The sequence below is a fragment of the Xiphophorus hellerii genome, chromosome 21 (assembly GCF_003331165.1).
Source record: "Xiphophorus hellerii strain 12219 chromosome 21, Xiphophorus_hellerii-4.1, whole genome shotgun sequence".
Lineage (NCBI taxonomy): Eukaryota > Metazoa > Chordata > Actinopteri > Cyprinodontiformes > Poeciliidae > Xiphophorus > Xiphophorus hellerii.
This window is the reverse complement of record NC_045692.1, coordinates 4747984-4767490: the sequence shown is the minus strand read 5'-3', so window position 1 is coordinate 4767490 and position 19507 is coordinate 4747984. Positions and strand designations below refer to the sequence as shown.

Sequence of the window (19507 nt, the reverse complement as noted above, 5' to 3'; positions counted from 1 at the left end):
GAATAATTATGACATGATGTAAAGCTCAAAGTTTACTAATTTCCCAGTTTGAACCGTTTTTTTTTTATTATTTTTGTTACACCCATTTCGCATAATTCCATTCAAGGATCTAACGGGATAGAGCCATCACATAGAATCAAGAAGGAAAAAAATAATAATTTCATCCCAGAATAGTGCTGTTTTACATAGTCTACAAGAAAAACGCATTACGTTGCCTACAGTTCACCCGTGATATTAACACGATATGCCAATGGGACCGTATGTGTTAGCTGCCGCACTGGCGTGACCTCAACGCTCGTGTTAATATCTTTTATCTTCCTCGTGAGCCCCGCCGCTCCTCTGGATTTGGGAGATGGAATCAGAAGCCCCCCCCAATATCCTTATAAGGCTTCTGGACGCCGCCGTCCTGCGGCGTCGCTCCGCTCTTTATCAGACTAGAATATCGGGCAGGCAGGGAGGGAGGGAGGTTTGTCTGTGAATGGACCACAACTGGGAGATAGATCTCATTGAGGATGCGCGTGTTTTTTTTTTTTTTTTCTTTTCTTTTCTTCTGTTTACTGAGACTTTCATCCAATAAAGGCTGCAGGCTGAAGGCGAGCGAGCGAGCGAGCGGCCACGCGGCTGCGTGAAATCTGCATATCGATTGCAGAGTCGCACGCGCACGCGGGGGAAACAGCCTCGCGCGCATCCGTCGCTCTCCGCTAGTGAAGAAGGGGGGGGGCGGGAGGGGGGGGCGCGTGTTGGGCTGGCACGAACTCAGACCCTCCCTCATTTGCATCAGTCAGTGGAAGGAGCGGAGAGGCGCGCGCGGAGAGGAGCACAGACAGAGAAAGGGGGAAAGTTATTTTAAAAGATTACTTTTTACTTTTATTTTTGATAGAGGCGGTCTATTTGGGAACTGGTTGGGTTTTTTTTTTTTTTTCTCCCCCTCTCACCACTCTCCTCACTGCGGTCAGGGTCTGAGCTGTGACAGCCCCGCTGAATGAGAGCCGGAGAGAGCCGTTCTCACAGCGGGGAAAGGACTTGTCTGCACGCCGAGCGGAGGAGCCGCTCTCCCGGGCAGCGGACTGTGCGCTGAGCGGCCCCTTCCGCTCCCCTCCCAACCCTCCGGGACTCTGCGGGCGGTTCGAAGTTGGAGATGAAAGAAGTTTTTGTCTCTGCTCGCTTTTGGGGGATATTTTTCTTGTCATTTGTTTAAGGAAATCAAAAGGGAAGCCTTTCGGATCGCGCACTTTGCTCTGTTCCGCTCTTGTTGGAAAGCGGAGAGAGAGAAAGGGAAAGAGGTAGAGAGAGGGAGAGAGAGGGAGAGAGAGAGAAGAGGAGGGCTGGATGCCTGCGGGTCCGCGGATCCTCAAGACGCAGGTGAATGCAGATGTTTGTTTTTTTTGTTTGACTTTACGTCCAAGATTGGCAGAAAAGTCGACGCAGAATCCTGTAAAAGAAATGTTCAAAAACCGCTTTTCATTATTTTGTTTTTTTTCTCCCACACAGAAATCCATGAATTTGACCCTTTTGACCAAATCCAAATATCAAACTCTCTCCTTTGTTCCTCGTCGTTAATTTAAAAAAAAAAATGCAACACGGTTAACATCCAACACACTTCTCTACTGTTTTATGTCACAATTTCCAATTTCACCGCGCTGCGTGTTGTACATCAGGCTTCCTCTCTCTCTCTCTCTCTCTCTCTCTTTCTCTGATCCAGCAGCTAAACGACTTGCAGGCTTTGCTGAAATGTTCGCTTTCATCGATTTCCTCTAAATTTCAGAGCGACCGGTTTAATGGTGTCACGGTTGCGGGGCAGGTTTTAACAAACAGGCGCACACTGGTGCGCAAAATAATAATAATAATAATAATAATAATAATAATAATAAGAGAGAGAGGAAAAAAAATGAAATAAATACAGTTATGTGGCTCCAGAGTAAGAAAAAAAAAAAAAAACCCGAGAGAAAAGAACATGACATGTGATCCAGTTCCACTCGAGTTGTGTGGGAAGAAGAGGGTTTGGACAGGATTCAGGAGTCACAACGGGGGGAAGTTTTGCAGTGATCACCTCAAAACAAGAAGCGAAGCCGATCTCGGTGAATAAAATAGTCTGTTTATGGTTGTCAGCGTGTCTCGTTGTTATCTGGCCGTGGCCCGGAGCAGGAGTGTCCTGTTGAGTCACTATATCTTCCATTACTGTCTGGCTCCGATTTTGTGAGATAGGATAGGATAGTGGAAGGGGGAGGGAGAGAGAGAGAGAGAGAGAGAGTCTTGTCACTTAACGAAGCTCTCTTGCTCAGTGTGCAACTCCGCTCACATATAAGGACCCTTCCAGACACAGGTTGGCTATAATCAAGCCAATCACTCCACGGGCGCGTAAAAAGCAGTTAAAAGGTGCAGAGCGCGCGCGCCTTAATAAGCAGCTTACAATCTTCCTGCTTTATTTTAATTTTGATTTTTTTTTTCTTTTTAATTTTTTTCTTCTTTGTGCAGTCCCACAGCCAAGGATTATTGTCCATCATCCAACGGAGTAAGGACGCAAAAGGTGGAGGGGTGGAGAGGACTCGCATCATTCGGCGTCTCCGCGGTGGGAATGGCAAGGCGGGCGCTGGAGAGAGGAGTGCAGCCGGGGCTGGAGAGGAGCCGGAGCCGGAGCTGAGTGACAGGATGCCCGCGACCTGAACTGCTCGGAGCACCGATTCAGCCTGGAGTTTTTGCCCTCTTTTTAAAAAAAAAAAAAAAATAATAATAATAATTTTTTTTGATTGTTTTGCTGCTAAAGTACATTTCTATTTTTATTTTTGTTTTGTTTTGTTTTCTCGAACTATAACGGAGAGACATTAAGAAAGAAACAACAACAACAAAAAGCTTTTGGAGGATTTCTCTTTTAAAAACAAATACTTCTTTTCCTGGAGTGCTTTTGTTTTTCCTTCTTCTTCTTCTTCTTCTTCTTTTCTTTTTTTTTTTTTTTTTTTGTAATTTTGGAGGAGACAGAACGAGGATGCATTGTGGATTAGTTTTTGTCCTGTTCATGGGATTCCTCGCGGTGCTCGAGGCTTTTAAAAACGGTAAGTTTGACATCTGATACGAGCATAAATGAAGCCGTTGTGTAGCCGGCAAAGCCGCATAATCCCGCTGTTTTCCCTGAAGATTAGCCCCTCTCTGATCTGCGCTGATCTTTGGGCAAACTCTGACTCCGAGCTGAAGCCAGCCTAAGGCAAACGGAGTCCGTTGGAAAACATCTGAATTGTCTTGAAAAATTTGATTCAGAAAACCTTTTTTTTTTTTTTTTTTTTTAATTATAGTATAAAAAGTTTCTTTATCGAACTCTAGACTCAAATAAAAGACCACATTTATTGCTTTTAAATCTGCACATTACAGCCTAATAAAAGTAAGTAAGGATTAATAATGGATTGTTGATCTGATTTAGGATGCAGTTAAGAAAAGTCCATCTACTGTATGTGTGCGTTAATAGATTCAAGCATCCAGTACATGTTTTTTTTTTTTTATTATTATTATTTGGAACAACAAAAAAAATCAAAGGGCTCATGTTGACGGCAGATGCTTTATAAATAAATATATAGCTGCAAAAAAAAAAAAAGTGGGCCTTTAAAAATAGACTCTCGCCTATTTTTAATGATGAAACGCGCTGTCAGAATGAGGGAAGTTTGGAGGAACAGATCAGCCTGACTTCAAAACCAAACTTTCCGCAGAAACGTCTGCGTGCTCAGACTCCGGGGTGATCTGCCTCCCTTTCCAAACTGTAACTATATGCTTATTAGAATATTAAACACAACGACGATGTGAAGTCTGTCTGTCTGTCTGGAGGTCGCTTAACCACCCGCGCGTGGCAGAGTGGCGTTCCAGAGGGGGGGGGGGGGAAACGCGCTCGTGAGAAATAATTTGTTGGCCTAATTTTCCTTTTCTTGTTTTTAAATGATTCATCTCCAGTTTCGATTAAGCAACACGCGATGTTTTGTCTACCTCTGTATTCTGTCGATCAAAATCGGTTAAAAAACCCCAAACGATCAAAACAAGAATCGTTTTGACCATGACCATACACCTTAAAAACCAGTCTTAAATGTAACCCATTAAAAAGGCTTGACGTTTTTAATCAACTATGTGCCGCTTGTGCATGTAGTGGTAAAAAATAAATAATTAACTACACTTAGCTACTTTGTTAACAAATCCCCAACAAATTTCATTTTAACTTTAAAGATGCGGTTACCCTGAGATGTGAGACAGAGGACATTTATTGGCCAAAAATTAGGAGAAGTTAAAAAACAAACAAACAAAAATAAAACCCCAAAGTGTCTTCAGACTTTGAGGTTGAGAGAGTCTCTGTGTCGATGTGTGTAGCCAGCTCTGACTCGTTTAGCTGCAACAGTAAAGTCGAAACTCGCTTAGCCACCTTGAGGCAACTGTTGACCATGAATGCCACATCTTAGTCGTGGTTGTCAAGGGAAACGGCTTGGTGCACCTCGTTAAAGCAGATTTCTTTTTCTTTTTAAAAAAAATAAAGTTATTCGCTTTCTAGTGGCATCTTAATGGGAACAAAATAATGATAATGTTTTGTTCTTCGTCAACTACACAAACTCGTGTAAATTAATTAGGCTTTAGCTAATATTGCTGCGTGTCATTTGGCAGACATCTTGGTTCAGACACGTCCAAATAAAACGCGGTTTTCACGGTTAAACTCAAACAGTCGGTTTTTACTTAAATGCTGACTCATGTGTTTTCTTTTTAATAGGAATTGAAGTATCTTTTGACGACTGTTTATATCTACGACGTTGGTTAGGGCTTTTTTTCCTTCTTTTTTTTCTTTTTGGCGCGACATGCCACGCTCTTTAAAGAGCATGCCTTTCGCTCCCCTCTGCAGATAAATGCGGAGGCAACATCAGAATCTCCAGCGCCAGCTACCTCACGTCGCCCGGATACCCGATGTCCTACCCGCCCTCTCAGAGGTGCATGTGGGTCATCTCGGCGCCGGGTCCCCACCAGCGGATACTTATCAACTTCAACCCGCATTTCGACCTGGAGGACCGAGAGTGCAAGTGAGTGACGACAAACACATGCGCCTTCTTTCTCTTTTTTTGCTTTAAGATGTGCAGTTTTTCGGAACCCCGTGCAGGTCCGTGTTCACCCAGAAAGCCTATGTTCCGATCATGAGTGAGTCAGGTGTGTGTGTGTGTATTTTGTGGGAGAGATTCTTCTTCCCCCGACCCCCTCGCTTTCCTTCCTCCCTTGCTCTCTTATTGCACGTGAGGCTGCGCCATCTAGCGCCTAAAAGCGCCAACAAGCAATCAGAAAGCGATCCTTTCTGCGGCGAGACAGAAGGATGAAGGAATGTCTCGTCCCTGCTGTTTGGTTTTGGGAAAGTCCGTCATTTTGCGTCTTTGTGGTGTGAAGTCATCCGGCTGTGATATTGATTAGACTTTTTTTCTTTCTTTCTTTCTTTCTTTTTGCTGAGCCAAATTCTTTCTCAAAGATATATCAGCTGGAGTTAGTCTGTGAGGAAAGTGAACATCAAATCCCAAGTTAAGACACTCGATAAAGATGTGAGAGGTTCCCGGAGATTAACTGCTACTTTTGATATCAGAGTTGAAGCTCAGATATTCCTCTAAAGGCAGCTTCAATATTTGTGATGTGACTCATGGCTCAGAGTGGCCTCGCTGTCAGGGGGTTGGCTAATTTCAAGGTTCTCATTCTTTGCTGAATTAATAAGCTGTTTGATGTTTCCTCTGGAATCAGGATTGCATTTCACCATGTCTAGTTTGGAACTTTAAAAACTTAGATTGGACAAACCTGAGTGGATGACTGTACACTGAGCAGAGTTTTTTTAAAACATAGTGGAAGATTTCATAAACCTTTATTTTGTGTCTGGAAACATCAAAATATAAGGTTTCTAACAGTTTCTGGCATCAGGACATCTGCACAAGCTGTAATACATAGGAATAGTTGAAACTGGACTGAAATATTCTACAATAATTGATAGGGTTGCACTAGTAAATTGGCCCTTATTTCCTTAATGTTGGGACATCAGTGATTGGTCGATCATGGTAGACTACCAGTCTACTAGATTGGTAGTCTTATCTACCAGTCCTAACTACCTTGGCAAAGGTCTTAAAATTAAACACTGACCTCTTCTGCCTTGCTGTGAGAGAGACTTGACTGACAGCTATCTCTAGTCACCTCACTGTTGAAAATTCAGCAACTTTCGTCCTATATTTAGCCACACTTCTTTCGAACAAAAAAAAACAAACAAAAAAAACAGTATCATCCAAAATCGGAATCGGCAGGTCAGGCTTTTGTGAAGATTGGTAACCGGAGATCAGCTGGAAAACTGCGATTGGTACACCCCTAGCAACTATAAAACACACTTATGCATCGCAGAAGGATGGGCTCGCCCACAGGCCAGCACTCCAAACTCCCAATTTGATGAAAGCGACCTTTAAATCGGGACCTCTCTGTGACGGTCCGGTAACTGATCGTCCTTGGACTCGTGAGCCACGAGCTGTTGCATCCAGCAAAAGGCTAAGCAGCAGACCTATTGTCAGACAGGTAGCCTGAGCTTCTGTAACCAGAGACAGTCAGTAATGTGATGAGGCTGTGTCAGTGCGGGTGCCCTGAGGTGAGCTTTGCTGGGCTCACTGCCTCGCTCTGATTGCTCGTCTCTCTGCATGCGTTTGCGTGCGTGTGTGTGTGTGTGTGTGTGTATGTCGGCCCTGTTCTGTCTCAGCTGTTTGTTTACGCTGCAGGGCCTCCGGAGAGCACAGAGCTTTGCTGGATCCTGTTACTGTATCCCCGCTCCACCCAAAATTGGGACCCTACGCTTCCCTTTGTGCTCCTTGAATGGTCCCCCGTATACACTTGCGGCGGCTTCCCTTTTTCTTTTTTTTTTTTCTTTTTTCTTTTCAAACCTTGGATTTAAATCCCACTTTAACCTTTCTTTATTGGTGCCAGAGATTTATGACAGGCTATGAATGGTGCTGTTTTTTAGCAGCTGGATGCTCTTTGAAACTGCTTTTGGTTCCAGTGTCAGCACCAGAGGGAGGTGGGGGTTGAATATGAATGAGGTCTAATATGTAGAAACAGAGGGTGAGGAAGGGTCAGTAACAATGGGCTGTGTTAATCTAATTAGTCAGGAATGTACATCTTGGACATGGTGGAGGCAGGATTCGGTTCCTCCAGGCCTCCTGGAAGTGAGTTTTTTTCTGGTTTGGGGGAAGCGGAGCCCCCCCCTCCTTTAGGAGACACTGAATGTCAGCAGAACTCGGCTATATCTGAGGAATTTCCCCAACTCATTTGCTGTATTTAATGCTGATATTAGTGGAAAGAAGCAATAAAAAAATGAATGCATCCGTTGACCAAGATGAAAAAAAAAACCCAACCCAAAAACGTCCCGATTCTTGCGACAATCAAAGATTTTCTTTGATGAAACGCTCATTCGAAGTGGGCATTAGCACCGGCTCTGTGGTCAGAAAGGTTCCTAATCGCTTGTTTCCAGGATCCGTTGACAAATGACCCTGGCAGACGGCCGTGAAACCCGAGTCTGGAACCGATTCATGTGGGCCTCGCAGAGCTTTCACCCAAAAACTGGAGTGGCCCCTGTCGGTTCCTTTTGCTCCCCGTCTTTAATTCTATGAGCCTTTTCATTTTTAATGTTGTTAGTGCAGAGCTTTTAGTGGGACTTTAGTCACGCTTTGTGATGTATCCCAACTTCTGAAAAACTTGATCACAAAAGTCTTCAGTTTGGTCTCAACTAGCCCTGTTTTGTTTTTTTTTGAAGGACAATTTTTTTCACAGACTTCAAAATTTATTTTATTTGCTGTTTCTGTTTATTTATTGTGTATATTTAAAATGTTTTCCACTTCCAGTGTTCAATGTTAGTGAGAATTTAAAGTTTATTGATTGTTGAGAATGTGTTCGTTCATTATTATGCCGTTCTCATTATATTACCTGAAAGTGGTCTCAAAACAACAATAGTATCGTTTATCGCAATAACTCCTGGGACAATTTATCGTCCGGCAAAATTTGTTATGGTGACACACCTAGTTGCACCAGAAGGGTGTCAGTGTGAACAGAGTATTAAAAGATTATATAGTGCTACAATTATATATTTGAACTCCTTAACTTTTCCTGTGGTTGTCATTTAGCAGCTACAAACTACAAAGCACTTTATTACACTGCAATGACACATATGCTTTCGTAATACTCTTTGATGTGAAAAACCAATACAAAGCGCAACATAATTGTGAAATAAAATTTAAATGATGCATGGTTTACAACATTTTCACAGACAAAAACCATTTAAAAAGAAGTATGTGGCATGAATTTGGATTTAGACACCGCCACATTTTTATAGAAGCACCATCTGCCCCAGTTCCCGATGCAGGTCTTTCACAGCGTGTCTCCACCAGCTTCACCGGTCTAGAGGCGAAACTTTATGCCTTTTCTTCTCAACTTCAGTCAAATTGGAAGGCGGGCATCTTTGTACGAGACTTTTCAAAACTTGCCTCAGATTGTCCATTGGGTCTGGACTTTGACTGGACTATTCTAACATATACACATTTTAACCATAGGGTTATAGTCCTGCTGGAAGGTGAAGTCTTTATTCAGATTTTCCCCATCTACTGTGACCAGCTTCCCCTTTGTTGTGCACTGTTACTTTTACTCCACATGTAATGATTGTAGTCAAATAGATCCATTCTGATCTATTTTAAAGGCACATTGTTATGTAAAATTGACTTTTTAAAAAAACTTTATGTCATGTTATTCCCTCATAAAAAACATACCTGGAGTGTTTCCTTGATTATTTCATGCATGTTTGAGAAATCCTTTAATCTCCCATGGCAACCATTCAGCTGTGCAAAACGCCTGGGTGGACCTAGCCCCGCCTTTGAGACAAAGCTCCTCCTGGGAGCTGCAGTTTCCAAGGTTCTGAGCTTCTGCCTCACAGAGCAGCTCCCCCATTCAGCTCCTTCAGACTAGCCAGCAGCAATTAGCAAACACCTGGTGGAACTGCTTGTCTGCTGAGATCATTACACAAGCTCCTTCAAAGTGCCACGCTGGTAAAAACGTTTTTAAAGGGTTAATACAGGAGCCATGTTGTAATAATTTCCTGAAGGCGGAGTTTCAGAAAGAGCTGGAGGTTTTTTTTAAAGAGATAGAGGACCAATTTCAAAGTGTTAAATTGCAACGCCAAATTTATTTTAAGTCATGTTGGACATATAAAGAATTTTTACAGTAACTGAAGGTAACAAAGTCTTTCAGTGTGCTATAAAATAGCACTATGTGCCTGGAAAATACATGATCCTGCCCCTTTCAACATAACTTCTTTTGGTCTTCTTCTTACCACTCTTAATCCAAACAAAATACACTGAGGTTTGTGGCTGCAATGTGACAAAGAGAAAAAAGTTTAGAGGGCATTAACACTTTTTTTTTTCCAAGGCACTATTTGTGTCAATTGTACAGTTGGGCAACATTTGAGTTGGACGTATTAGAATCCCCATCGCAGCGCCACTCACCAAATCAGCCCTTCCATAATGGAAACTGATGAGATCCAGAATGGCTTCCTTATCTGATAGGCTGCTAAAGCGAGTGGGGGTTGGACGGCGCTCACAATGCATGCTTCACTGCCCTGCCACACAATCTAATTAGCGGGCCAGTGGAACACACATGCACCACATGTTCCTCCGACATGGGCCTTATCAGCAAACCAAACAAGAACCACTCAAAGCGGCGCTCGTAAAAAAGAAAGGAAAAAAAAACAACAAAAAAACAAGTCTTTGCAGAGCAGAGTCTGGCTGCCGAGCTGCCGTTTCATGGGCGCGCTACCCTTGACAGGTTTGTTTAGGGAAGTGCAGAGGCCTGTATCCTGAGAGCGGCAGGAGGAAAACACTCCATCACAGAGATAAGGGGGGACTAAGTGAGCCTTGCGATTCTGAATGCACGACGTGTTTACCTTTCACGCACCGTTGTAGACTTTCACGGAGTGGAGACTTCACCGGGTGGGGCCGCCCTCCCCGCCGCCTCTCCCAGCTAATGAAGTTTGAGGGAAAAGGCGCAGGCCGCATCGAGACAAATATTTGGAGTCAATTTGCTGCAAAAATCAGCGGAATGAGCTAGCTGAGCCGAGGTGAAACAAAGACAACAAGGTAAACAGATATGCTCGCAATCCACTCCCCTTCCATGCATCTAATCTTTGTTCCTTGGGGGGCAGGGGGAGCTGATAAGGCCTGTCAGGCTCATCTGGAATGGAATGGAAACTTCAGTGGATTTAAATCTAAACAAGTGACAGAGCGGCAAACCTGATAGGCAATTCATCTGCTTTAAAAGGAATACTGCGGCTTACTGTTTTCTACTTAGAGGTTTGGTGAAGTTTGAGATTCAGAACTTACTTTAACAAGTTTCCCTGAAGTTTCACATCCTGACCCAGAGCTCTGCTCCCCATGCCCTCCTCATCTTCTCCTGCTGACTCGAAAGCTGAGCACCAACAATGTTTGGATCCAGCGAAGTCCTGACAACACCATGAATCTTTGATAGAGTGGGATTTGCTGACCAAACCAGAAAGCGGCTCAGTGTTGAACACAATAAAATCCCTCGCAGTCAGGCAGTCAGTCAGGCAGAGCTTCAGTCTTGTTTGTTTTGGAGGAGCAGAAGAGTTGGGTCGAAAACTAGAGCGGAAGACAGAAGTAGACTCATCCCTTCCCAGCCGTCTCTTATGTCTGTGCTTCTCTACCTGGGTGTTGTTATTCTTTCCTGTCCGCCACAGAAAATTCCACTGTGACAGTGTTTGGGGTACACAGAGAGAAGTTTGAGATGAGGTGTATAAGGCAGCCGAGCGATTCGAGGAATGCTATTTCAGCGGGGAAAGTGAGTGAAAACCTCTTGGCTCGCCACACTTCAAAAGCCAAAGTGGAGCCCGTCGCCTCCATTCAGGTGCCAAAACTGAAAAATTGGAAGAGGAATATTAGCTTTCCTCACTTTCCATTTCATTGCTCCTTTACATCTACATCCCACTGTGTTTTCCTCTTGTAGAGCTTCTTGGCCTGCTGGGAAAGAAAACATTCGCCACTGTGTACCTCATACAATAGACATCCTGCCTTCCCTGGCCTTTCTGAGCGTGCTCAAACCCACAAGAGCAGCATGGGGAAGGAGAGGTGTTGACCTACCCCACATCTAAAGCTGGGTCTGTCACGCGGAATCCCACTAACTCAGTGCCCTGCGAAGAGAGCCACCTGTTTCTAGGAAGTGTGGAGCAGAAGGGTTGGGGGGGGTCAGTCATTTTGTTAATGCCATTCATTCTCATTTGGCGGCTCTATAACAAAGAACATTCAAGGTTCACAGCAGGAAAGCGAGGAGGAATGATCACTTCTCACCACTCAATGCAAGGCTGCTACCAACAGATTATTCGTTTATCAGCCGTTGTCAGGGAGGAAAACAAACAAGAGAGAAATGCAGCCTTTCTTCGTCAATGGACCGTTGACATGAAGTTGTTTGGCTTGATCACGATCTGGTAGAGGACTTGTTTTCCTCTTTAAAGCACAAGTCAAAGAGGCATTGTAGTCTAAAGTGGAGGCACAGAAATGGAGTGGTAAACTTGATTGCAAAAGAGGCCCGCCGCTTCTTTTAACTACCCTCCTCATCAAAGACAGCAGAAAGTGTGCAAGCCGGTATTTTCCACAACAATAGACTCCCACAGTTCATAGCAGTGGAAATCAAATTAGGCCTTAAATTGCAAACTGAAGCGGGCGCCCCTCTGAAGAAGAGGTTGTCAGAAGAGCAATCCACTTTAAGTACGACTTGTTTGCGCCTCACGCCAATTATACCCCTATGTTGTTAGCATGGTGAAACGGTGCAAAAAGAAAAGACATCCTGCGTTTTCAACGTCTGCTTGCAACGCGGCGGTGTTGTACAGTGATGAGGAAGGGGCGGCATTTACAGACAAAAGAGCAGCAAAGCTGCAGCGCTCATGTGCTTTTGAGTGCTCACCTTGTTAATTAAGTTGAGGGCAAAGACTCCCGGACAGGAGACAGAGATGTTGTATGAGACAGCCATTGGCCTTCACGTTCATTACTCTTTCTTTTTATTTCCTTTAACTGTAGAGGGGTTACTTCCTGGCTAATGAGCAGGATTAAAATAGGTCATTGTGAGTAGTGTGTGCTCGCATAAGGCTGTTGAATGTCTTCTTTTTTATTTTTTTTAATCCACCGGTGAAGTGTTTCACCTTGGCCGCAGCTTGGAAGGGCAGTCTGATTGAAAAGCTTTCTGGCCGTGGCATCTGCCGTCCTCCCCGCTGCTCTGTCGCCGCTTTGATTCATGCACAGCCTGACCACAACTGGGAGGAGAGCCACTCTGCCTCACAGCAGGACGCAAGTTCCCCCCTCGCAGCAGAGGGAGCAGAGAAAGGCTGGACGATGGAGCGGAGGAGAGAAAGAGGTTCTTGCTCATAAATAAGCCACTGGGTTTCAAGCACCAGTCAGAAATCTGAGACAGCATGAAAGCGCCACACTCTCACATGTCTGTCTGTTTTGTTTCTTTTTTTTATCTGATTGGACAGAGCCACTCATAGACTAATAATGTCCATGAGCTGCATTTGGGACATGGCTGATGTTTTTCCTGTTCTTTGTTCCCTGTCAGCCTTGAACCAACACAAGCTTCCCTATATAGAAGTTTTTCTAGAATGACACTTCGAACCACACAAATTGTAGACGTCAGCTGTTTTCTATCTTACTTTTTATTCAGGAAAGATTACAAGGAATGAACTATATAGATTAGACAGTGGGAGTCTTTCCATTGCCAATGATTTAGTCAGAAAAGAATTAGATTTAGCTAGACATTGTGTTTGTCTCTCCCACACTCACATTAAAAAAAAAATACAAGGAATAACAATCTAATTTGGGAATGATAATGAGTTCCTTCAAGTCATTGTTTGTAGGCGGCATAGGATCACCTTGGCCAGTTGGTGAGCACTAGGGTACAACTTAAATAGGCCCCCTGTCCATTCTAATCTTGAGTAGAGCCCTATGATTTTGATTGATGTGACTGCAGTTCGGCACAGGTTGTTTGTCGCCCCGATGCCCCTGTGCTTACCGGACTGGTGTACAGGAGGGAGGGCTCAGCAGCCGCGGGGATCCTAACTCATAAGTTCCCAGAGGTGCTTTGGTGAAGCCAAAGTTTGTGTGCAGTGGGTAAAGAGGGGAGTCTGGTATAGGAAGGAGGAAGCCAAGCTCTCTTGGTTCCCTGGGGTTATTTTAGGTTGCTATGTTTGCCCACAGCAGGCTGCAGTGTTGCTTGTTTCTCCGCCACTCAGCCCTCCGTGATTGGGCCAGTGCAGCGGGGAAGACAGTGATTGATGGGTTGATACCCAGCTGCTCCCTGATTGACTTAGAGACACTCAACAATCCCTCGCTTTGTTTGCTCTTTGCATGATCTCGCCACACTAAATTGCCAACATTAGTTGTGGTTTGTCCTTTTCATTGCGGCAACAATCGCATTCTCTTCGCAGCCCCCTATTTCTTCCATTAGAGAAAGGAAAATGTGAAAGAGGACAGCCTAACAGCAATCTTTTCTGGCATTATCTCAGTGGGCTAAAGTGCTGAAAGTATTATTAGTAGCCCGCTCCTCTGGCGCCTGGCCAGCCGTTCCGGGATGACCCCTGTGTGCGCCAGATAAGTGACGGGAGAGACTCTCTCTTCAGTGCTGAAGGCCTCAAATAAGCCAGGCAATGTTTGATTGTCAGGAGAGCAAGTGGGAAGTGTCACACTGTCCTTCAAACGTTGGCAGCAGGTGTCTGACCAGCAGAAACTAAATCAGTTGTGTAGTGCCAAGAAATTTCCTCTCCTTGGCCGATGCCAGAGGAGATGTACCACTTGGCATGTGTCCTGCGCAGCATGGACTTTTTGGCCTTTAAAGTGCTCCATCATTGGAAAATCGGAGCTCTGTGTACGCAGAGGGAACATTGCCGGCTTAAAAAAAGACACAAGAGATGGGGGTTTGAACGTCAGACTCCGCATCTTTGAACTGATCTACATTCAGAGGAAGCTGCCAGATTCGAACAACAGCGGATTACCTGCTTGCGCCTGCAAATATCCTTCCCTTATGGAAACATCCTATTCTTTTTTATGTTTCCATTTCACTTTATGTCTGTTTCCTGTAAAGATTTAGAAATAGCCGCCTCCTGTTTGCTGGGTTGATTTAGACTGGCTCTGACTGTTTGGGTTAGGTGCACACACCATCATCCTTAACACTCCCAAGGGGTGTGAGCGCAAGTCCTCCATGTCCAGCCAGATGACCGGGTCATGATGCATCTAGCCAAGCCTGCTCTTTGACCCTCCCCACTGCTCTTCCCCTCTGTCAACCCTTTCACAGACTCCCAGGAGGTCAGGGAAGAGAAAGAAGAGGAAGAGCACCAGGGGGAACGGATGGAGTGTTTAATTGAATAAATCCCAGTACAGTTATTATTACCACTGCCCTCAAGCGTCCTTTCCTTTGCAAATCCTTGTGTGAGAATGTTAGCATGCAAGAGCTCATGTTGCCAAACCCCTTATAGTTATGTTGCAGTTTGTTTTGGAACTAGCTCCATAGTCTTTTTTGGCTCCTTCAATCTACAACTCTGCATGCCTTCTCTATTTCGCTCAGCAGTTTCCCATAACACCACCGAAGGCAGTCACACCTTACTGTTCCTCACTTCCTGTCCATTGTGGGCAGGCATGGTGGCTTTGACTAGCTTTCAATGGCTTTACCTCTTCCTGACCTCTGCTCCGATTCCTCTGCTCCTCTCGGGTTCTTCAAGTACGACACGCTCCTCGCATGCAGGAGCGTGTCGGTGGCCCTCTGCTAGCTCCAGAAGCAGACAGACAATTTACTTGCTAAATGTGGTTTTGGAGGAAAGCGTATCATTGCTGTTGTTCCCCACTTGCCAGCTCATGAAATGTTCGAGTCCTAAAAAGTACATGGGGATAATTTTACTTAAACGTTTATCTCACAGAGTTACTTAGTCCAAATTGTTTTCAAATATCAGAATATTTTGCCTTATAATTATGCCAAAAATTGGCGTTGACATAAATGTTGTGTTTGGTGGCTCTGAAATAGCTTTACTAACAGATAAATTTAACATTTATTTTAGACCTCAGCGTATGTGGGAGCGCAACCAATGAAGAGGCCTCAGTCCTCTACGCAGCAGTCATGGATTCGAGTCCAGGCCCGTTGACCTTTGCCCTATGTCTTCCCCCTCTTTCACACAACCTGCTTTCTTGTCAAGTAAAGGCCACGACGGCCAAAAAGTCATTTTTACAATTACAATTTCTGTAATTTAATCTAGTTAGATTCTGATGGGATTTTCTGAGATAAATTATGACTGATAATGAGCCATTCTTGCTTTCTTAGTGCCGGTAGTTAATCATTGACTGGGATGGAGGCGACGGTGGCTGGAGTTCGTCCCACAATCAGTGTTGTGTCCTTGGGCAAGACACTTCACCCGAGTGCCCAGTGGTCAGAGGATCCGGTGGCAGCCTCGGCTCTGACAGACTGCCCCAAGGCAGCTGTGGCTGGTGTCCAGTAGCTTGCCACCATGTGTGCATGAATGGGTGAATGACTGAACGTAGTGTGAAGTGCTTTGGGGTACTTTGGACTTAATAAAACACAGTCTATTTGCCATCAATCAGTCTGTTGGTATCTGTTGACCCACTTGCTTCTGTAGAACAGTCCACAGGTTCTCGATAGCGTTCGGATTCCTGGGGTTTTAATGTTTTTGAGCCACTTTGTGGCATTGGGACTCGCTTCACGAACAAGGTGATAGTTGGTGATTTTGTGATGGGGCAGGATTTACACCTAACATATATTTGTTAGTCACTTAGCAAAAAAAAAGAAAAATAAGTCATTTGTAATGAACTACTACATGTCAGATCACAGATGCACTAAATTCAATGCATTGTTTGCAGAACCAAACAATTCTGTCATCTCCCAAACGTATTTCACGACTGCAACGTTGGACTCAGAACATGAAATCAGATGCAGTTTCAAACCGGATAACAAACCTTGAAGAAACAACCCCCCCCCCCCCCCCCCCCCCCCCCCCCCCCCTCATCCCCTTCCACCCCCCAGCAACATGTCGTTGTTTTCACGACACTCAGGTGTTTCATAGGGAGAGGGAGCAACAAGAACGAGGCAGAGAGGCTGTTGTTTAAAAAGCACAACTGTAAAAGTCCACCCTCCCGCTGGGCCACGTCGCCCCTCCCTCCCAGCTCCCTGTTATTTTTACCCTTGACTTCTCATTGTTGTAGCGACAGCGCATCATCCGAGCCGTGCCGCCGACCCCTGTGGAGGACTCTCTCCTCGCTCACCTCTGCCCGCCCCCTCACTCTCTGTGTAATCAGAGATCCTCTCAAATGTCAAGGTGGGACAAATGGGAGCCATTCCCTCCAGTAATGACCGCCAGAAACGGTCTGTAGCAGGTTCTCTTTCTCTTTCTCTCCCTCTCGCTTCGAGACAACATATGCCTCCCTTTCATCCCCTCTATCTTTTGCTTCCCGTTCCTTTTTTTTTTTCTGCCTTTGAATTTCATACCAGTTTCCAGCTTTGCTGGGGTGCTTTGTGAATCATATCACAGAGTTTCAGGCTGTGGTGTTAGGAAAACGTTGAACCTTTTCAAGTGAGAGTGTATAATTGATCTATTACACAGCTCTCAGTTGGAATGACTATATAATAAGGCCATTACTGCTAAGTTTATGAAGATTTTCTTTCTTTCTTTTATTTTCCCTTTTTTTTGAACAAGCCAAAGGGTGGGTTGCTTCATTTGTAAAAAGCTCACACGCAGAGTGGGGATATTAACATTTGCACTCTCAGATGTGCTGTGTTCACAGCAATTTTTTAAGTTTGAGGCAGCAAAAAAAACGGTGCGAAATGTGTTTTCATTTTGCCAATAGCAGTTTTCAAAGATCACGGCACTTAGTCAATCTCACAACATTTGAGATGGGAAAAAATGATGTGTGATAGAAACAGCGATGAGGTCCTTGATATATGTCATGCTGTGATTGCAGTCAATGATTAGTAAAAAAAAAATGATCATGATTATGAAGCTTGCAAGGACCAGTAAAAGTTTGCAACTTTGTAATCACCATTTGTTAACATTTTGTGCTTTCTAGACACATTTCCTGATTTTGGGACATGCAAGCCTTTTTTTTTAATGAACACTCGGGCAAAAGTCACACTTTTCGACGGAATAACACAAACAGTTCTGTTTGAAACAGTTTACTGTCAAAAATGTTCACAGTTTTTGAGTCATGCGCTCAAAACTCAGCCTCAAGGAGTCTGGAAAAGTCTGGAATTGGATAAGTATGAAAATAAAGTGGCGGGGGGGTAGAAGACTGGGTCTGGAAAGGTGTGAAATTCAGACAAGAAAACTGTCTCTGAACCCAGAAACAGAGGACACCATCAATTAATATTATTACCCGTCACAATGAACACCAAGCGAAGCCCGTCTTTGTGCCGGAGCAACTGGTGTATGTTGAGATTACTACACAATCAGGTTGTTCTGACCTATTTGTCACACTTCACAGGTATAATTAGTGGAGAAACTCGCTCCTAGCGAGATGAATTGCAGTAGGCGTAGCGCTTCTCTGACCCCGAAGGCGTGTCGCGGTCTGTAATAGCAGCAGAAAGCGAATCAGCTGAACAGAACTGGGCTTGCTCAGGGGTCAGAGCATTGGAAGTCTTACAGTGGGAGCGATCGAGGACTTTCTCTTGCTCGTTCAAAACTCCACACCCTCCACCCATTCCTGTTCTGACTTACAAACCGTGCCTCCACCCCTGGGGACAGAAATCCTTCCCCCTCTGTGTGCTCATATTTCTGAATAAAGGATTATTGTGCATGTTGCAGAGGGAGGCCGGATGCAATAATAGAGCCTAAACGGCCAAATTCATTAATTTGATTGTTGGCGACAGCAGATCTCTCGACAGTGTAATTAGGGAAGCTAATGGATGCGAGCATGCTAAATCCATCAGTGCTAATGATAATTGCAGCATAGGAATATGCTCTACAAGCTCGTGGCCAAGGCGAGACTGGGAACGACAAGCTACGGCATCTAAAAATATTTGGCAGCGTCGAGCCGAGCTGAGCGGCGGAGGCGACACCCGCGGACACTTATTGGAGCGTGCGCAGCTGGGCCAAGCAGGAGGAAAATATCCGGCTTTTGCGTCCGTATATTTCATCTTCCGTGCTTGTGGAAATATATATATGGTGTGTAAAACAGACCCGCCCTGGGGGAACCACTTCTGAAGCAAGCAGCTCTGATTGGTTGGTGGTTTGGTCCCTGCTGAGTGACTCGCCACATTCTGGAGCTCCTGCAGCCATGTTCTGCGGAGTCCCAACACTAGTTGCGATGATGATAGCTTTAAACGTCTGCAGATTTTTAATTATTTTTTTTTTATGCTCTGTGGTCGAGCATCTGCCAAAGCAGTTTGATATGCTGCTTTGATGAAGAAAAAGAAAAAAAAAAGAATCTCTTTGTGCGAGTCAATAGAAGGGTTCTTTTATTTTTGTTTTCGTAGCTGTAAGCACAGAGATGTAGATATGGTTTACAGAGGTTTTCTACATTCTCTCAGCGTTGGATGGTGCAGCTTTTCAGCTGCTTATTTATACAGACACCAAATCACCTTTCAGCAGCTCAATACATGAAGACACTTTGCAACTTTGCTACTTCGTAGAGGGCAGCAAACTACTAGCTTGCGATGGCTACAATGGCATCATTGGATTTAGCTGTCAAGTTGTCAACATAATGCGCTAAATCTTAAATGTATGCATGATATATAAAAGAAAAGGTTACCGGTTGGTGTGGTGGGAGTAATGCTCATCTAACATTTTTTGCCAACCACCAATACATTTCTAGAAGAAGAGGGACGCCGTGCTTTGCTACTAATAGTCAACGCTACGGCAACTAGATAGCAAGGTCCAAGATTATCACATTTTACAGGTCACTGACAAGTTTTGATTAAGAAAGAAATATTGAGGGAGAGGGAAGTAGGTCAGTTATGCTAGCTTATCTTTGACAACTGTAACATTGTCGAGACAGGTGCTATGTCAGTGGGTCTGTGTGTAGCGTAGCCGACTCAAAGAACGAGAAAAAAATGAATAAGTGTGCTTTTGAGTTATTCCTCGTCGGTTTTACTATGTTATTTTCCCTTTGTTGTGGCACACCGCACTAAATGAATGATACCTACATCGGCAGGTTTAATTTATTAACAGAATTGTTCCACCGCAGCATCGTGGCTATGGATGGCATGCAAACATTAGTCTTTTTGCCCTCCGGCGATGTATGGCGTCATGTTATCGTTTCCAGATGTGAACAATAACATAAAGATGACTTCCTCAAGCCGAGCTTTAAAATGCGGACGACTTTGAATGTGGTAGACTGGTTCAGTCTCATCACAACTCATCACAACCCGGGTGTCCAGAAGACCAGAGTTGGGTTACTAGTTAAGTTTACTCAGTTACATTTACTTGAGTAACATTTATGGGAAAATA

The 19507-nt window shown here is 44.4% G+C and overlaps 1 protein-coding gene across 3 annotated transcripts in view; it reads left to right on the top strand.

Annotated features, from left to right (window-relative positions):
* Positions 1-785: 785 nt before the first annotated feature.
* nrp1a (neuropilin 1a) overlaps positions 786-19507 on the top strand; it is an 83155-nt gene continuing 64433 nt past the window's right edge. For 2 of the 3 annotated variants that reach the window (XM_032551085.1, XM_032551082.1), the window contains exons 1-3: positions 786-1362; positions 2476-3050; positions 4862-5036. In XM_032551085.1, coding sequence (XP_032406976.1) covers positions 2984-3050; positions 4862-5036 — 242 coding nt within the window. In that variant the 5' untranslated portion in view covers positions 786-1362; positions 2476-2983. Of the gene's footprint in view, positions 1363-1923; positions 2377-2475; positions 3051-4861; positions 5037-19507 lie in introns of those variants that run through there. The other variant, XM_032551084.1, reaches the window with a different exon arrangement.